General features: G+C 40.2%; 1 protein-coding gene across 1 annotated transcript in view; it reads right to left on the bottom strand.

Annotated features, from left to right (window-relative positions):
• Window positions 1-20,636, bottom strand: part of GLP1R (glucagon like peptide 1 receptor) — a 55,052-nt gene extending 34,416 nt beyond the window's left edge. Inside the window, exons 1-3 of the mRNA XM_026034047.1 lie at window positions 20,618-20,636; window positions 11,602-11,698; window positions 10,197-10,307 (exon numbers count right to left, since the gene is read on the bottom strand). Of these exons, the coding sequence (XP_025889832.1) occupies window positions 10,197-10,307; window positions 11,602-11,671 (181 nt within the window). The 5' untranslated portion in view covers window positions 11,672-11,698; window positions 20,618-20,636. The remainder of the gene's footprint in view (window positions 1-10,196; window positions 10,308-11,601; window positions 11,699-20,617) is intronic.
• Between the last annotated feature and the right edge of the window lie 426 nt (window positions 20,637-21,062).

The raw sequence follows: 21,062 nt of genomic DNA on the forward strand, positions 1-21,062 counted from the left end.
ACTGATAGAAMAATATTGCAAATAAGCACAACTCTTATGTACATGATTAACAGAGAAGCACAATCAATGTGTGTAGCTTAGTACATTTTCAAGTTACAGCTGCATTTGTAAAATGGGTTTGAAGAGTCCATTACATAGTTAAGCTACTTACATATACAGACCTTTCAGGTCACTTCACTTTTTTTGCCTATCAAACAGAAATACTTCACATATAGCAGAAAAGTCAGTAGCAAACCTACTCAGAGCTGATAATGTCAAGAGGCAAAAAGCGTGGTTCTCCTTTCCATACAGCAACTGAACATACAGCTAACTCGGAARATTCAGTTGCATATATGTCTTCACCTGAATTCACCTAAACATCCTTTCAAGAGCTCTTCACACTCACCGTGAGACCAGAAGTTACTTGTTGTGTGAGAGGACACATAAACTACACATGAGGAACATCTCCTATCAGGCCAAGGGAAGTGCCAGGGAGCCTTGCAGAAGCAAGGACAAGGCAGGTTGTAGATCACAYAGCTTTCCTCGCAAGTTGTGCTATGAAGACCAAGCGCAGTGTTTATCCCAAATTTGGGAGCAGGGAAATTGATGTTTCAGCTAATTAGCAACCTTTAGGTAAGGCCAGACAGATAATAACCTGCTTTCAACAAAGCAGTTAAGTACATAGCACACACAAGTATCTTRTTTATTCAGGCCCTTATTATTTTCATTTACTCTGTCCACCATAAATAAAAACTGTAAGCTAGTTTTTAAGGGTAAAGTAATTAAATATTTACATTTTTTTAATGTAGAAATAATTTGAAGAGAGGCTGAGCATATACTGGCACCAAGCACAAATATAAAGTTGGTGGGCAACTGCAGTATACTTTACTATACATGTAAAGAGAACACAGATCAAGTGTAAGGAAACTGGTGAGCTTAAACCTCTTTGTTGAATTTAGTCTTCTAGACAAGCACTGGTAAGGAAGAGAGTGCCCAATAGCTTCTTTATGGCTCTATGTGATGTTACTTCTTTTTCAGTTAAATTACCTGTTCATAGTATTCTGGAAGCAAATACTCAAGCAGTGTATGCCTTGAAGTCTTTGACATCTCAAGGAATTACTTTAGCAAAACAAAGAAATTATACAGTTATACAGTACAGTCATAAAAAGAGGTAGATAACATACAGTATCCCTCCCACAGATGTAATCACAGAAAGTTGATATGCTGTGGGGCAAGCGTTTCCATCCTTTRTGCTAAACCCAGTAATGAGGAAAGGTAAATTGAGCTACTCATCAGCCTTCTCCCAGAGGTCCTTAGGGAATCAGACCTCTACCTGTCATACAAACTCCCTTCAGCTGCCTGCATCATCTATGCACACCTCAATGTTTGGCTATATGAAAGGTTCCTTCTGTTCCTATCACAGTATTTGATGAGGAACACCTGTATTTTGGTAGTGACAAGAARGACCAGCACATACAGATTTTCACTGTCCCTAAAGGCAGTGACATAGCCCATTCCTGCTGAAGGCTCACTAGCCACATCTATAGCACACTCCTCAATCTGAAGTCAACCAACAATTTATTGACAAATACATTKCATATTTTTAAACAAATATAAAATAGACCATTGCTTTTCCATATAGCCCACAACAGATACATATTCATAATACACATCTGTTGATAAACCTTTTTATTTCTTCCAAGTCCCTACATTTACCCTTGAGAAGCAACATATGTTCTAGAACATTTTCGTTGACTGCCAGGTGGAGACTAATGAACAGACACAGAGATGAACTTGAAGGTTGATTTCTTTTTCGTTTGTTTTTCTTTGTATTTAGCAAACTGAAACTGCTAATTAGGTTTAGATAGCTTTTAGTCCAAAGAAGGGAGAACATAAACTTTGAATTGTTTTAGAGTTAGCAAATGCAAGGTGACATGTTTTTCAGTGAAAAGACACAACCCTTTCCAGCATTAAAGTTTTCTGGAAATCTGGTTTTAGTGAAGCAAAAAAGAAATATAATAAATGTCTAATCATCTGTACTGTAGTCAATATTTGAAGTGAAATTTATTTCTTTATGTATTAAAAGACAAGCAGATACACTCACRTAGCCATCTGGTAACTCACGTAGCCATCTAGAAAAAAAACAAAACAGTAAAACTGGATAATTAAACAAAAAGTGAGGGAGATTAAACCAGGTAAGGTTTAATCTAGTCACCTGAACTAAATATTGCCACATGCATACAGTTCAAAACCATCTTAATGAAAACTCACCCGCAAGCCTTTGCCACCTCTGTTGCAGGGTCTCCTGCAGACCCTTCCAGAATCAATATGCAGGGTTTCCTTTGGTCTGTCACATACAGATGGCAGTCAAATAGCACTGCCCCATCACCACTGCCCATAGGAGGCCTCACAAACAAAAGCGAGYGACTTCCATCTTTGTCTGTTTTCTGTTGGGTGGCATGGCAGCGCTCTTTGCCCAGCCTCCCCCCTTGACAAAGTCTGAGCAGTATCCAAACACAGGCACCACTGGGGAAAGGGAAACAGCCAGAGATGGTGGATTTTACCCTGCAGTGTAGCAGATACCTCAGGAGCACAACGGCTCTGGACACTGACCTTCCCTGACCTCCTCTTCTACAAGCAACACCACACAGAACTACAGCTGGCAAACGTGACTTTGCCAACAGTCAAGCAAACCGATGGGAGCACGCTGCTCATGAGACAACACYGGGGCAAAACTTCCAAGTACACCTAGGCATATCCTATTCTAGAATATGGCACTCCACAGACTCAACACACCTATGGTAACACCTTGAACGGTGCAACAAGGTTCTCCTCTCTCTTCTTCTGCCCAGCTTCATTGGGATACAAGATACAAGAAYTGATGATTCCCTCAGCTCTCAAACTAAGCCCTTCTCAGCTCATACTTGTTGCTTGTGTAGCAGGGGATGGGATCTAAGGAATTGCTGTTACCACTACATAAGTCTATAAATGCAGCTTTTAAGGACAGAGAGACCAAATGGGAGACAATTATTAAGGCTTGTTTTGTTCATGATTTAAAYGGTAGACAGGACTAAGCTAGACACTAATGCAGAATGGGGTGCAGGCAGCCAATTTCCATCACAWCTTTTTCAGCAGAGAGGATTTTGCCTGCAGCTCACAGCTTTAACAAAATTAACTACATAGTMTCTGTGAGCTGAAGCTAATGCCCTAATTCCACCAGAAGCCTTGCACATAGCCCACACTCTCCTAAAGACACATCAGAAAAAGCAATTCAATCATCTAGAGAAGGGACTGGGAACACTGGAAAAGGTGCCTCAAATGTAAGACATAATAGCATAGACAACAGAGCTGACCCAGATGTTTCCTTGGAACAAGATTTTGTACTGTCCAGCAAAAGGCATTTGTTCTGTCTACAAGAGCAATTGATGTGGTTACAGTTCATGYAACTCTTATTTGAAACTAGTAACTCTGGAAGGTGTCTTTTTTGTTTTAATTAAAAAGGGACTTGGTACTATTAAACTATAATTAGCAAAACCCCAAAGGAAGTGTAACTGTAAAATAAATTGTGCAGCTCCAAGCTTTCCAAACCTATGCAGCTTTATTGGTAGCTGGCCTTCAATTATAAGAGGTAACAAGAAAGAGTATGTTGCCAGAAACAGCAACTGGARGAGCCTGACTTCATTTCAAAAAGCCTCCCTTTGGAGGAGATAGTGATTGCTCAAATATAACAGTGTAATGTTGATAGAAAGCTTTACAGACTTCACCTAGCAGAACTTCAGCACCATGGGAAATCAAGAAGGTTTTCTGGGTTTGCACTAAGGGCAAAATATGGCCCAAAATGTGTGTACACAAGCATACATGGGAACACCACCACTGACTCAAGCAGCCAAAGAGGTGTGAAATTTGTCTTGGATAATCTTTGGCCTTAGTCCAAAAGCTATGCTGGAAACTTCACAGAACAAGACCTTTCAGCAATAACCTCCTTCCTGCCACCTCAGCATCTCCACCTGAAAGTTTAACCAACAATGAGAGCAGCACAGGCACAAASGAAAGTGCAGCAAAGGAGAGCTGTGGTCAAATGACTACTTCAGGTAGGTTTAAATGCTTAAATCACTGTTAAACTGCCACTCCAAAGAAGCAGAAGGTCGCTTTGGAAGTGCAAAGACAGCCTTATCTCACCTAAAGCTTTTACCAGAGGAAAAGATGGGGAGGGAGGGAAAGTGTGGCAGAAGTTAAAACCAGAACTGGCAAAWCAGAAATTCACCTATGTGTTTATTTTGATAGTTCACCAAAATTCTCTTAACATCTTCATAGCATTTCAAAATACCACTTTGAAATATGAAATGCCTTCYTAAATAGAAAGCTTCTAGATTTAACATGAGCATCCTAAACAAAATGCTGTACTTAATCACATTTGACYTTTACCAGTTAACATTGAGGTCACTATTCCTCATTATCCCAATGGGAGTCTCCACTGCACACTCAAATCTATTTTATCTGGTACTGGAGAGACACAGATGACTTTATAAACTCTAACTGTAAAGTTATAGCCTGGCATAAACAAGGTTCCTCTTTTGCTGTGATTGATACCCAGCCCTGTACTGCTGTGAGTGACACATCAGCACCTGCTTCTCAGCAAGGGACAACTGCTTAACCTGCAGTGAAGCAAAGGCCTCTCTAAACCTCAGTTCTTCTCCGCATGGTATAATATTCAAGTAATCTGTTGCCTTTAGAATTCCAGTTTCACAACTCCCTGGTGAGTTAGGACAATACCATAATGACCGATTTTCTTGAAGTGGATAAATGCTGATATCTCTGCTACAACACATATCAGGACCTGCATTAAAAAAAAAAAAAAAATCAAAGAAGGGCAGGGGAAAAAAGCCTACACCTTTCAGGTAAATAAAAATTCTAAGTCTAGTTTGCCACAAAAATAGCTGCATTTAATTAGCAGCAAGATGAATTACTACTAAAGAAACATATATAAAAGGCAAGCTGTAGGCCATATCCTAAACTGAAGGCTAATATTTCAGTGCAAGTTATATACTGAAGTTCATCTAAGGAGCCAGGCTTAAGTTACTTGTCTGTCACAAAGCAAGTCTTCGTTAATAYATGGAATTAGGGGTTCAAGTCTAACATCTTGGTTTGGCACTATAATCTCTTTCTTCCATCCTCTTTTCATTCATGCACAACATATTCTAGAGCCTTTCATGTGTCCATTCTTGCAGATGCATCAATAATCAGATTTGGAAAAGCTGTCGATGCGCTGAATAAACCCATCAGGAAGTCAAGCTCAACACTTTTAGAGGGCACTGACAAAAAAACTGGAACAGTATTGATTTTTCTGGCTGTACTTTTTAAAGTGATACTTGCTAAGGCAGATTAAAAAGAGAGGAGAAAACTGGAGTTGCAAGGAGTTCCAATCTGAAGGGGAATGATGTTGGGAGACAAAACCATCTGATTGCAGGCATTGCTTAGCACAACAGAACTGCAAGCCCATCTCCACAGACTTGTCTTGGGAATGACTGGTCTAGAGTTACTGTATGCACACAGCCCTCGCTAGACATAGTCACCCAAGAATACCAGTTTTATTTACAAGTCTTTACAAGATCCACCTACTGTTGTTCATTTACCCTAAGGTAGAAGAGCAAGCTGCACACCATGACTGACCTCAACAGAGCATTACTRTTGCTGAACCCACCCTCACAACACAGGCAGTGATTTAAAAGCTACCACAATAACCGAGCAAAAATTAGTAATTCTTACTATTAGTAAATAATAAAAGTAAGCACAGTAATTCTGCAGCAAAAGGTGGAGACATCATGTGGAATAGGTGTCTCTGTCAGTAGTTCTAAGTGGTTAAATAATTTATTTTGAGGATTTTCAACTTGCTACCCAGCCAGTCCACCTGCTGAGTTTTATCTGCTATTGAGGTTTGCAGGAATACAGGGTCAAGACTAACAGCTACTAAAACAAAGGAAGATTAGGATATAAACATGAAGAAAGATTAAGTACAAAGTCTGCAAAGTCATTAGTAGATCAAGGAGATATCAGGTCCTATAAACTTATCACATAAAGCCTTTTCCTCACCCTCTTTCAGCTGACAACAGAAATTTGTAAAAGAGTAGACTAAATTGCACAGTTGAAGTATATGCACACAGAGCCTCAGTTTAAAAACAATAACAAAAGCAACCTAGTTTTTTATGATAGGAGAGGAGTTGAGATTAAGATGACAATTTGAGATGAGACTATTCACATTTGCAGGAAGCCAGAAACATGACAAAAAACCRTAATAGCAGAGGTGGAAAGGAACCTTTAGAGATCACCCAGTTCAAYTACCCTGCTCAAAGCATGGGCAGAAGAACTATGTCCTTTTGAATATTTCCAAGGATAAAGRCTCCACCACTACTTTTATGATTAATTTGTTCCAGTGTTTGACAGCTTTTGCATATAGAATGTTTTGCTGATGTTTAAAGGGATTTTCCTGTATTTTGATTTGTTCATTTACTATCATCCTGTTACTGAGCACCACTGAGAAGAGTTCAGCTCTATTTTCTTTATTCATTTATACTGTCCAGTACTTATAYACATTGATAAGATTCCTCAGCTCTTTCTCCTCTTATGGCTGAACAGTCCTTACACTTTTAGCGTCTCCCTATATCCCTTAGTCATCTTCCTGGACATTTACTGGACTCTGGTGCAGTGTACCATGTCCCTCTCATACTGCAGAGACCAGTACTGGACACAGTACACCAGGCATAGTCTCACTAGGACTGAGTAAAGGAAAATTGGTCCAGATTCAGGATTTAGCACCTCTCCTTGTTGTACCAAGAGGTTATCACCAGAAATTCATTTCTCCAGCCTGCCAAGTCCCTTTGAGTAGCAACACAGCCATCTGGRGGTATTTACCACTCCCTGCAGATTTGTATCTCCTGAAGTTTCCTGAGGGTGCACAATGCAACAGCATCCAGGTCACTAACAACATCAAACAGTTTTGGATTCTAAAACCAACTGCACCACTAGGGACTGACTTGCAGCTGAACTTTATGCCACTGATCCCAATCAGTTCAGTCAGGTTTCAGTCCATCTTACTGACCATTTATCTAGTCTGTACTTTATCAGTCTTTCTATGAGGATGCCATGGGAGACAATGTCAAAAGCCTCARCAAAGTCAAGAGAGCAGACACAGCTCTTTCCTTGTTCAGCAAGGGAGGCATCTCATCATAGGTGGCTATCAAGTTGATCAGGTTTTATTTCAGCACTGGCAATACATGTTGACTACCCTCAGTCACTTTCTTGACCTTCACATGCTAGGAAATGGTTTACTTGCTCCTTTCCACATAGCAAGATGAGGCCGATTGGCATATTGTTTCCAAGATCCTCTTCTTTTCTCCAGAAGATAGRAACAGCCTTTTCGGTCTCCAGCAACCTGCTCTGATGGCCATGACCTTTTAAACATAATCGAGTGGCTTTTCAATGACATCAGCCAGCTCTCTCAGCACTCCTGGGTATAATGCATCAGTATTACTTCAGCGTGAATATGTGTGGGTGTGGCCTTTGTCACCAAGTCCCTGACCCATTCAGCAAAGAGACCACGTATTCCCTCAACTTCCTTTTGTTGCTGATACTTTGAAAAGACTTTGGAAGTCTTTCCTCTTGTCCTTAGAATCCTTCACCAGATGGAATTCCAGGTGGGCTTTGGCTTTCCTAACTCCATCCCAGGGCACTTGGACAGTATCCCTATATTCCTCCTGGGTCACCTGCTTCTACTTCCAATTCTGGTATGCTTTGGGGGCAATTTCCAGCTCATAAGAAACTTACACTCAATGCTTCCTCCATTTCAGTACCCCATCATAAGCAGTAGTCAGTCTTGAATATTTAGATTTACTTCCCAAGGGACTCCCATGTAGCATGTGAAGTCCCCAARGAACTCATTAGGCAGTTGAGAACTTGTCTGCTAATCAAACAGACAAATAAGTTTAAGGATGAAGTGCTTCAACCAATGTTGAATTTCATTCAAGTACTGAAGATACTGTGCAAGCAAGGTCTCATCTTCTTTCATTTTCTCCATGTTCATTATGTGAAGAGACAAAARCTCTGTAGCCAGAAGAGCTAGAATYGATTTTAATTTCTTAGTGGGATGCCAAGCAAGAATAAGCAATATGCATGAGGTAGTGACTACTGCGGGACACAGTGGGTCCATTTTTCTACTGTTTTAGATCTTTGATTATAAAGTTGCTCCCCTTTCCATTCTGGCAGTCTATTAGCCAGTCTATTAGTCTACTTTGAAGAAGACTCCACAAGACGTCAAGAAACAACACCAAGTCATGGGAATTCAGACCCCTAAACTGCATACTTGACACGATGTCAATTGCTTGCTCTATACTAAAGAAGGAAGACCTCCCTGTTCCATTCTTCTTCCTTATTGACAAAATATGGATTGAGGTATACACATAGCAAGGGAACAGGTCCAAAGGTATAATTGCTTTCTGAAGCTCTTTTGTGATGCTCCCTAGGAAACTCTATGGCTACACAAAATGCTGCTACACTTTTCATTGAAATAAACACTTGGTTTCCAGGATAATTAAATTTTTTATTTATTTCCAAGAGTGTGAAAGACACTCCACATTCCAATAACTGATTGTTGTGTTAAAGCTTGGCTCTCTCCAGCAGTGATGGTTTCAAGTGCAATTAGAAGTCCTATAGCTCTGTGTACAGGGGCTTAAAGAATACCAGTAAATAGCTTTAGAGTGTTTAATTCCGTAACAGCTTTAGATATCTAGAAGACTTCTTCAGCATCAGATACTTCTATGATAATTAATTGGGAGACAAATATTTAATTCCATACATTTATAGAATTGTTTATCATTCTAGAAAAAATATTTATCTTCACTAATAATCTGGAAAGGATAAGCAAGCAGCATGTTTACTTCAGAGGTTACCAAACTGGCCATTTCTACCAATGCAGTTGAGATAACACAAAAGGTTTGCAGAAGTTAGAAATATGGACTTAGCAACAGAAAAAATATTCACTCTAGAAAAACACACAGCAAGACACCCAGAAAAATTTCACTCCCAACCAACACATGCTCACACAAGATAAAGGCAGAACTGTCAAAGCATACATGTCATTCACCAAAGCGGGCAAGACAGAGTGGGTATCACTGGGATATTGGGGCCCCAATGCAAGAACAGAACAGGGCATTTCTCCCCAAAAGCAAATTTCCTTCCCCACCATGCCACAAATGCTCCTGTTAAGTCGGTGTCCCTAACTGTTAGCATAAGACATACACAGGTAAAAGTGAAAATAGCAAGCCAGATTCAGAAATTATATTTTGGGGGACTTTTACTTCCCTCCTCCCACCAGAAGCTTAAAGCAAGATAGAAAATTGAAATTGAAAATTTAAGGGTCACAACAGTTCACCTGACAGTTTTTCCACGTACAATAATCAAATTTAAACATATTCACACCTCTCCCACTCAGCAAGAAGAGCAGTTAATCCTGGAACTTAATTATCAAGGCAATTAGTTAATAGATTTTTACATTTATATTTCAAACCTGAGAAAGGTTTTCACAAAAGACTAGCTATGTATGTAACTGGAGGCTCAGTGGAAGAATACCAGGTGAAGGGACCTGGTATATAGCATATTTATAGGAAGTCAATGCACACCAGGGTGTAAAAATCTTTAAAGGTGATGTCCTGTCTTTCAGAAAAAAGCACCTGCAGCCACTGACCTTGCCCTTTATCTTGCAGCATTATGACAAATAAGATAACCAAAACAGCCCCAAGTCCAGTTAAAACTAAGAAAGTAGCACAAAGTCTTAGTAGCACGTTTACCTTAGATCTTATGCCTTTACCCACTCTAGGAAGGATGTCTAGCTTTGCCACTGTTATCTCACTTTTCAAATACACCATTTACAYTGTTAGACAAACTCCAAAGAGCATCAAGCTTCCATTCAGTTATGAGCCACCATCTTTCAAGCAGCTGAAGCAGTGAAGTGCAAAAACCCAAACTAAATACAATCTTCTCCTTAAGAATAAATCTCCCCTTTTATTTGCTCCTCCTAAATGGAGGTAGAGCACATCACACTGAGCCCAGCTGCTACTGCTATACTGCAGAGAACTGACTGCATTTGGTGCTACTCTATCCATGCAAAGGCTGCATAAGTAARACAGGGCTAGCTCACAGCTGTGCTGATAAGAAAGGGCTCTTACCTGCATTAGCCCAGGGGAGGTACCAAGGGCAGCTCACATTCACGTAGGTGCCCGGCAGCCCGTCTGGCCAGCAGGCATAGTTGTCAAACGTCCGGTTGCAGAACTTGCCTTCTGCAAGGAGAGGGAAAAGAAAGTCATGTCAGCGCCCAGGACTGTTACTGCAGGGAGGAAAGCTCTGAAGACTGGAAGATAAAACAAAATAAAGACACGTGTGTATAAGCTATAACAACACTATGCAATTAAGCTTTGATTTGGAGTTAAACTCTTTGGGCCATGAAAAGAAAGTCTTGCTTATCCCCATGCAGTAGGCAAGTTAAGAAGGGAACTAAATAGTCTAGGATCTTTGACTAAACCAAGGGACAATAAAGGCAACCCATGACGAATCCATTTCTGTCTTTTCCCTTTTCTACCCTTACATTTATCAGTTTCATCTAAAATTATTTTTGCTATGGATACTGTAGATAATCATTCCCAAGAACCAACTCAGTCATGCTTATTGGGAAGTCTAGCCTAATAGATAGATCCATCAACAAAATACCCACACACAACCATAACTTTGCATTATAGCTTAATCAACAAGAGTATCCTTCAACCTCAGATTTATTAAACTGTCATTCTTAGAGGGCAGCACTCAACCGCTCAACGAGATAATGGAGCAGCAGTAAATGAATGTTTCCCTGCCATTGCTCTCATCAGCCACTGCTCAGTCAGTCTCTCTCTCTCTCTCTCTCTCTGCAGAAACAGTAATATAGCTAAGAGAAAGAAAATTAACAGTTTTGAAATAACTCTTCACAGATACAACTTTAGACCCATCTCATCTTTTCCACTGTGTCACAAAAGCACTGAAGCACGTAGGATTGGCCACACCATGCCCAGTTGTGAATGTCATTGACAAGTCACCAGCGTCCTCTAAACACGATGATGTTGAGCACRCCACAGCTGCGCTCATCTCATTACAGCAGCTCAGCTGTTAAAACAAGCTGCATTCTCAYTTTCACTGAGGCACCTTTTTAGCCATTCCAGCATTATACAATGCTCAAGGCAATTTATACTACCTCCATGCCCCACATACTGCCAGGTCAATGCAAACAGCACGCTCCTAGAGTTTCCTATGATTCTACAACAGATCAACACTACAAACATTGGTAGCTTGCTCTAAACCCTGACCCGATCACACTAGCGTGCAAAGGACACACTAGAAGCACTAATTGCCACACTGGAGCTAGAGTAGAAGAGTTTTACAGTGAGATTCTTCCACATCGACAGGAGGCTGAAAAGAATGGGATAAAGAAAAAAAGATTGTAAAGCAAGCTGCAGAAATGTTTTCAAGRTCATAGTAACTTCCTAGCCATTGTTATCAGGCATTTAAAAGATTAATAYCTCTACCCCTACCAAGCAGGCTTACCTGCCACAATGGGGGGTGCCTCGTACAAGTATTTCAGGCATTGGAGCTGATACTCCTTCCACTTCTGCATAACCCCAGAAAGGGACCCATCTGAGCTCTGAAAGAGAAATCACAAGTCTCAGACACAGCAGCATTTTAACTGCATGTTTTGCATGCAGCCTAACTAGGGGGCTGTGAGGARAACTACCAGCAAGCCCAGAGAGCACTGCATATGATAAGGAATGTGAGAAACTGCTGTGTATTTGCCCCGTTACAGCAAAGAAATCTCCTTCTATTTTACCATRAGGAACTGTAAAACTATTCAGTGTTCTAAAATAAGACCCACGTTAGGTAGGTTTGTGCTCTCAAACATGTCTTAATTGTGTGACTGACAACTCATAAAAGAACAACAAGTCCTCTTAGCACAGGGTTTCTTGCCAACAGCAAAASTCATGTTATCCCATGAACAAGATAAAGTTAACTCCTGTATTCAACTAGTATTGACCAAGTATTCTCCCAAAGCCCTGAGGAAAGCTTTTCCAGCTCAGCTCTGCTCCCATGGAACAGCATCCAGCATYCAACCCATTTCCCCTGAAGCTGCAGAAAGGGCAGGGATCTCCTTATTGCAGTTTGACAGACTACAGAGCCCATCAAGTGTCAAGGCGGCAAGGGGAGGGGGAAGAAACTAGCAAAAAAGCCTTATAAAATCTGTCTGATCACAAAARTTAGCTATTATTAAACCAGAGTTTAGCACTGGCTGCTGGCTCAGCTCTTGCCAGCGCTCCCGGACTCACAGGGGGCCCAGCTCACAGACTGCGTTTCAGCAAAGAACCACCAACCCTCCTCACGTTTGTATAAACTAAATTATAAAGATTACTGGGCTCCAAGCCATCAATAGCACTGCTAGCTCAGCACACTTTGTCAGAGAAAGGCCTAGCATGGGTGTCTCCGAGATGTAAAAATCAACAGCATGAGCCTAATGGTATAACACACTAATACYGCATGGATGAAGAGTCATTTAATCCCAGTTGTTGATCAGTTTATGAAGTGAAGCATGAGAGCTAATAATCCTTGTAATTTCATCCTCACAGCTTCAGCTGTCGTTTCTGCATTTGCACTGCTAAGCCTTTCCAGAGGGTRAAGAAGAAACTGAGTCCTGGGAAAGAATCGTTTTAAACATATATTGCGTCTTGAGAAGTGCCAGACTGGATGCTGTCCATTTTAACCRGTGTAACTTTAAAAGTCACCAGTGAAGTCATCATGGTTCAGATGGTTTAGAAGTAGAACTGGCATTTTTGGACTACAGATTTTTCARTTCTCTCTCTCATCTTCTATCCTTCCAGTTCAAAAAAGTTTGAAAAGAAAAAAACATATATATCATGCTTCTGCCTGGATTGAACCATTAAGCTTAATCACAAAGAGGTTCTTGACCATGTCATGAGAGCTACAGCATTTGGTAGATATCCACATTGTGTTTAGGGAATGGTAACTGCATACATTTACATGCAACTTGTGACTGCAGCTAGGGTCTCGCAGACAAAAATTTCCAAAGAATTTAGCCAACTCTCCCTGAAGTCAAAACAAGCACAAGTTTGCAGGTCTTTGAAAAGCTGACCCGTGTCTTGTCAATTTAAATCATCTTGGTCCCATCTCATCCTTGCCAATAAGGGATGCCAAATCTTGCTTGTACCGAATTCCTGCATGTAAAAAGTGAGGCCTATTACTGAGCTGTAATCCCACAGGCCTGCAGAAACACAAAAACCTCTGTTGTAGTTATCTGTGCTCAATGTACCTAAAGGGGAAAACACAACAACACGGCCCAAATTAGGGGTTTGAGCAGAGAAAAGCCTCCAACGACCACCTCCAGAACTAAAGTGCCATCCACAAAACTCTGTAGCCTGAACAAGGAATAGATGATGGGAAGAGAAATGGGGAATTGCAAGTTTAAGTTTATGCCAGATAACCTTGACGGAGTAACTTTCAGGTCCTCYGGCATTTAGAAATTCTTCATTTTGCAAGGCCACCTATGCCAGTTATATAGTATTAGTCTCCCTCTTCACAGCTATGTTAACATCTAAAAGGAGCAATTTTTAGTATTAATTCTTGCAAAATTATCATCTACTTTAATTTGTGAGGCTGTCAGATATCTAAGCAAAAAGTGATTACTGCTCATGCACATGTGGCCACCTCAGGATAATCAAATTCAGTTTTATACATTATTTAAGAAAAGCAAAGTACAATACACATACAGAGTTTCATTTAAAAAATGAAGCCTACCTGCATAAACATCCCATAAGCCTAAAACCATTTGTACAAAGAAAATGAGCTCTTTTGAAATGAGCAAGCCTTTAAAAAWTTTTCTTTTTCTCTCCTCTCTAAATCAAGCGTTTATCTATTGTCTGCAAGAACACAGGTATAACCAGCTCTAATTACAGCTTGGGAAGAAAAAGCTCCTATCCTACCATTTAATGAAAAAGTAGAAACATTCTATTTATATTGGTTTCTCATAATGTGGTAAGACAACTCTAACACAGAGATTAGCAATCCATAATAGTAAAATAATTAGATATACTTTTGTGTGGGAATGACTGATTTAGTAGACAAGTTTCTATTATCTATGGACTGTTATAATACGACAAATACAAATGTCAGGACTACATAATTTGTTCTTTCTGTTCAACAGTTTATTCTCTGCTTTAGCTAAGTATTACATTTTGTTATCAGACAGATTAACTTAAATTTGATTTTAATATATGCTAATTCAGACTTCCTAGAGATTTTGGGCCAGGTAAACAACAGCCTCCAGCTACACAGCACTGCAGATTTGCAGTGCCTGTTGTTACTCAAATAGAGGACACCGTATATTCTTGACAAGTGATTTAATTACTACTTAAACATTAAAGCACTAAACATTCCTGTATGAAGACAAGGTCTCGGGGGTCAGTGCAAGGAATTTTGAGCAAACACATAATGCAAATAATTATTAAACATAGGACATTTTCATAAGCACTTTTTAAAATTATTTTGGCTATTGTTTTYCAGCTGTACTCAGCCATTGAAAAAACATTAGTAGCCTTACTGTGATGAAGATTTATTAAAGAAAGAGAGGAGGAGAAAAGGATGGAAACATAGATGACTGGTTAAGGTGAAAAAGGCAGTAAGAGGTGAAGGACATTAAGGAGGTAAGTAATGGTTCAGCTAAGTGGCATAAAATGGATTCAGAAAAAATAAGACAGGCAAGAACAGACAGACTTGGAAACTTCCACTTTAGTTATATAATTAAGTGCAATTAATCTCTGGTGATAAATTAGCTCATTCAAAGTCTGAAGACAGAACTCTTTAGAAATCCTTAGCACCTTTATAGGAAAGTCTCTTCCCATAGTCACCATTTGTCTTCATAGAGCCTACTGTAAAAAGAAGTTTAATCACTTTTCAAAATCTTGGAAACTATTTATGCTGTGCCAGAAAATAGGATTTATGCAGATGAAGGTGATTCTTGCTCACAAAGTATTATTTTGGACTGAGCACAGAGTAGCACAAGGAGCGTAGGCAGATGAAGTCCCCCCATGAAACTGCAGAATTCAGATTGCAAGGGAGATTTCCCAGACCTTCAGATGCAGCTGATATCTCCCGGGATTACCTTCTTTCCTCTTCTCCCACTACATCAAAAATCTTACGCAGGACAGAACATGGAGAATTCTTCCTTATTTCTTACCTCTTTTTTTTTTTTTTTTTTTAAATGGGACCCCTTCTCTCGGTTTTCTCATACCTGTATCATTCCAGGACAATGCCAGACACTTCAATTTGTCATTAAGAGCTCAATGGGATTCTCCAACTAAGACCTCCCAACTGCTAATATTAGTCTTCAGACACAAAAGCTAGGCAGGCTGGCATTGAACCCAGTTTGGTATGTCCTTGGTTTTCTTGTTTCAGACAGGAATGATGACAGGTCTACCTCATGAAAGGAGGGTACAGGTTTACAACCTTGTAGCTAGGGACTGTTGAGTTGGTTATAAATTTCACTGCCCCTTTTGAAAAGCAAGGTCAATGCATCACATTATTCCAAGGTTATCCTGCTCCAAATCAGGATAGTAACTATTTTTAAAATAGAGAAAGGTTACAACATTACCAACTATGTTTATTCTGATATTTACTTTTTTTCCTTCTGTAACAAACAGCTTCCACTTCAGACAAATTGGCCACCTCACAGCTTTATTCTAGGCATCATAGGGCAAAAGGCCATGGATTGAGGAAAAAACTGTCTTGGAAACTGAAGTCTAAAAGGGGCAGAACATAAGCACCAACACCTCTGAGAGCTTTGCTGTGATCTGCTACCACCACACCTTTACTGGTACGAGAGGAAAGTATGAGAGACCCTTCACTGAGTATGAGAGATCCCTGGTATGAGACCCCCTTCCCTGAGGAAGGGCCACTTCCAGGTTTCAAGGGTTTCAAACTTAAGCAAATGTATTGGTGAGGAGCTCATCAAAGGAGTAGGTACATCAAAAGCGACAGTGTTKCCTCCATTACAGATTGTGCAGGAGAGGCAACATTTAAGATATCCAAGCAATAGATTTCCCAGAGACTATGAGATCATGCTTACAATATCCAGCATCTCCCAGATTTCCATATTTATTACGTCCTTCTTCCCTTATTACACCATGCAATTTCAATATTGAGTTTAATGTGGTCATCATACATTATGCAAGACTAAGAGACCCTTGGAAATAAGTCATTATTCTTAGCCCCTTCTTTAAAGCTGCTTGACTGATGTAACATTAATTATGCCTCCAAAGTCATATTTTACAAGATAATTCATCAGCATTTGGACCACGCTGGATAAATCTCTCATCCTTTGCGGGCGGGGGAAGAGCAAACAGTGGATCAAAATGTCTTTTCTCTCAGAGAAAAGTCTATTGCCAGCTTCCAGGAGCTTTTCCTGTAAACACTTTTGTTCCTTGGTTACTAATGAACCAATGACTTCAGCAGCTGAAGAGCTTAACAAAAAGCCCTTTCTGCATCCTCCCTGCCAGCAAGGAGAGAGAGCAGATGAGTTCCCACAAAAGGCATTTCCAGGTCCTGCCACAAACTCCCTGGCCACATTTGCCAGCTGAGTTTCCTCCTGAACTGCAGCAGCTTAGCATTTACAACCGGACCTTCAAGGAAAAGAGAGATCCCGTTATTCAAGCCCGGTGATAGTGAAGTTTTGAAAACAAGGTTCAACAGCTCTCTAACCCTGGAGATCCTTCTATTTGCCACTGTTTCAACACTAAGACTTGAAGATTTATGCTTTCAGGTTTTTGAATGCAGAACTCAAGAGCAAGCACTAAGGAGGCACTTAAACCTGATCTGTGCATGGAAGAGACATTTGTCCACCTGCTTCACTCACACCAGCTTCAGAGCACACCTCTAGTCCTGTGSTCTCAGTACCCTGCCAGGAGTATACATGATCCCAGCACCACTTCATCCTCTGCCTCATAAGTTTCAAAAATATATTTCTGGCCTGTCTAAAGAGCCTAAAGAACAAAGAACATTGCTATCAAAGGCAACAATATATATAAATAACAAAATTTAAAAAAAAAATTAAAAAGGCTTGATGTCAGACTTGCTCTCTCCCATGTTAAAATAAGGGGGTAGATAGCACTAATCACCCCCCCCTTTTTTTTTTTTAATTTTACTTTAATTCTCATTCTTGCAAGACTAAAGAAAAAAACACCATGGTGCATACATCTACTTTCTGAAGAGGCTTGTGACTGCAGATTTCCCAATACTGAATGTTTCCATCTGAAGTCTTTAAGCAAGGTATCTTGAAAAAACAAAACAGAAGCAACTAGAACCATATTTCTACTCTAAATATGTCAATATTGACTAGGCAGAGGAAGCTCCCTATTTAAATGACTTCTTGTTTCACAAATCACTCCAAATAGTTAAGCTTTCTAAACATGCAGGGGAATTCATCAGCACTGACCACAAGGTTTGGGATTTCACTGTGTGGTCAAACCGCTCAAATCCATTCTGTGATGCTTTATTCCTGCTTTAAAACCTAACTGCAACCTTCTCTTCCTCTCCATAAAACTTTTGTTTTGACAAGATACATTCCTGTGAGAAGAATAGCTGCTGGCCCCTGTCATTTTCTGGATCAAGACAAAATATTTGGCATCCAAAGGCAAAGAAGTCAAAGCTTTTTTTTTTTTTTTTTTTTTTTTTAAATACCTAAACCAGTTAGCATAGTACATGACCTTAAGAATGAAGAGAATAAAATCCAGCCTAATGTTTTATCATGCTTCAGAACTCAGCATTACCTTCTAGAGACATAAATTAAGGTCCTGTAGATCAGATTAGACTCAAAATTTGGTAATCCCCTAAATTTGAGGGGATACTCTGTTGCCTCTGTCCTCAGTGATGGAGAGACAAAGGATAAGGGCAGTTCCATGCAGCATTTCCATCCACCCTGCGAATTGAGCGCCTGAATGGAGTTGTCTCTAGTCTCTGCAGGACCCACAAATCAGTATGCTTACAGCTGGAACAGGCACATATTTAGTCTGACAACCACTGATATCAGTAAACATTATTTTCATTATAATTCCTTTCATCCGTTCTAGTAAATGTTGCTGGCAAAGACTTACTGCATGAGCCAGTCATAAACATGACACAAGGAACTACTTAAGAGCTATGCAGAGAGACAAAAGAAAATGCAAGATTCAAAAGAAACAGTAACCACCAAAAATCCCACAATTTTGGCAGGACACTCAATGTGCCTCCACTCATGAGAAGTAAATTATCACAGAACTTCTTATAGAAGAGATTTTACTGTGCTTTGCACATATAGAGACAAGATTTGCAAAGTGCTCTTCTGAGGAGCACTTACTATTCACACAGTTATACAAGAGACAGGCAAAACAACAGCATAAAGGCTCTAAGCTGCATTTTAGATACACAGGTGCAGCTCTAGGAACACTAAAGAAAGAGTAGTAGTAATGTTGGGTGGTGCCGAGGTAGCAGGGGAACCTGCAAAGCTGAAGACAAGAACAGTTGAAATCTTCCCTCATGGCAACCAAGGAAACCAAGTGCAGGGTACATTCCTGAAGGGGCACTCAGCCTTCCACAAAAAATAGTATGAAAAGTTTTACSGTCACAATGGTGAGCACAAGGACAATGAGGAAGGGAAAGGATTGCTAGAACTAGAAGAAATTAACAGGAAATATTCAGGTGCCTCCTCATGGGTGCTCTCCTGCTGCTAGAGACCTTCACCACAGCCCTAGGGATGTTTCGTTATGGATAACCTTCTGTAACTTCACTGGGTAAGAAACCCTCAGATTATTTTATTTTTCCGCCCCCATCCAAGCATCTCAGGGAACTTGGCTTAGCTCAGCTTTTCAAGTGACTTTGTATAACAGTCACTTGCTCTCTTAAGAACTATGGTGGAGAACCAGAAAGCAAGGTGCAGAGAGCTATTTTTGCAGCTTTGTACTTGTCAAATAGCAGGGTAAACCTGGCTATCACTCTGCATCCCATCACTGGGATCCCTGCAATAAACTCAATAGCAATACTACAAATACCTAGATATTGACCTTCACAGACTTTTCTCGTATTGAGCACATTCCCAGCTGTATTGTACTTACTTGCTCGTTTTCCTCAAACACTGACAAAACAAACGTAATTCTCCAATTCAAAAAGATAAAGGATATGATATGGAAATAATCACCACAAGGCTATTTAAAAAAATGGATATATAATTTCATGGGTTCTGCATCTATTATTGTTTAGAGATTGTTCAAGAATGCAATTAAATCTCTATGGCTTTTACAGCTCCGGTAGAAAGCAGTGGTTTATTTGGGTTTTAACTAATGCCAAGTTAACCCCTCAGCAGCTCAGTCACTGTAGCTCAAGGTCCATTCTGTCATCCTTCCATCAAGATAGTCAGACGTAGCACCTTTGCAAGCGCTTAGATTTTTCATCAACATTTTACAACACATTTGAGAATGAAGTATACAAGAGAAATTCAGCCACCAAAGCTCACTTTCTGGAAGTTTCCTCCATTTTGCTTTCAAACTTTGAGTAAGTGACAAGGCACAGGTATACCTTGGCATAAGACAACAATGTGGTTCTATCACATTTGGCTAGGACAGAACCATACACCAAAATCTTTGCAGTACTGCAGCATATACAATAGAGTTGACCCTTATTTATTGGGATGCAGTGTGGTGTTTAATAGCCAGCATATAAAGTTATACTTTTCATCATTCAACCCACATGGCTGCCAAGGGTTATATTCCAAGGGCTTGATTTATCAAAAACAAGACAGGAACAATGTTGCAAGGATAACCTTTTAATATGGAGAAGCATTAAAAACAAAAAGCCATAAACCAAAAGGAAAAAGATTCCTGAGATGCTACCCCTGGATGCCAATCCTGGTCAAGCAAAACAAGCAGAAGCAACACAGGCCCACAAATAAGACCCCAAACAACTTGGCTGAAGTTGAGACTGAATGATATGTTATCTCAATTGAAAATTTGATTAGAAGATTTTTGTGTCCTTGCACATAAGAATCCAGCATCACTAGAAGAACTAARTTCTGACACTTCATCCAACTTCATCCACTCCAACAGAAGCACAGGCTGACACTGGCCAAGAAGGCCAATGGGATCCTGGCTGCATCAGAAGGAGTGTTGCCAGCAGGTCAAGGGAGGGGATCCTGCCCCTCTCCTCAGCTCTGCTGAGGCCGCATCTGGAGCATTGGGTGCGGTTCTGGGCTCCCCAATATAAGAGGGATGTGGAGATTCTAGGGAAGGTACAGCTACAAAGATGATTGACTGGGCTTAATACATTAAGCATTTTTTTCCCCCCCCTCACTATTTATTCTCTATCTTTAATAGAAGACTGGTGCATTTTAAAGATTTCCATAGGACTAAACCTGCCAAATACTTTGAACTCAAGATCCCAAACAATTCCTAGCTGTTCAGTGTTTCACCGCAACAGTGTCATGCTGCCACTTTTCCCCAAATTGACAGGACCAGAAAACCCCTCTCCTTCTTACCTTTTCCAGAGGCACAATTAAAAATTTACCAAGAATGGGCTGGCTTACTTCCCAGTTTTTCCACAGTCCCTCACTGCCAGAGAAAGATTACAGAAATTTAGGCAAGTCAAATCAAATCACAGACTTTCCTTACCCCAAGACATCAAAGCAAATTATGAAGCACACTATTACCATAGGAATCAGATTGGATCTTTTGCCTATCTGGGCTGCCCTACCATGATGCCTCATTCAAGAAGCAGAATAAGGAGACCTTATGTTTGCTCATGTTAGAAACATAGCAGAAAAAAACATAACGGGCAATGCTAAATGTTGCAGCAGTGAAAAAGTTAACAAAATAAAAGCAGACCTTGTGAGCTCTGGACCTGTTACTCTTCTTATTCTAGTATGTCCAAGGAGATGATGGTAGTATCAGTTCTCTGAGCTTAGCACCAGGACAACTGCATGC

Source organism: Nothoprocta perdicaria, unplaced genomic scaffold, assembly GCF_003342845.1.
Source record: "Nothoprocta perdicaria isolate Ctin4 unplaced genomic scaffold, notPer1 scaffold_139, whole genome shotgun sequence".
Lineage (NCBI taxonomy): Eukaryota > Metazoa > Chordata > Aves > Tinamiformes > Tinamidae > Nothoprocta > Nothoprocta perdicaria.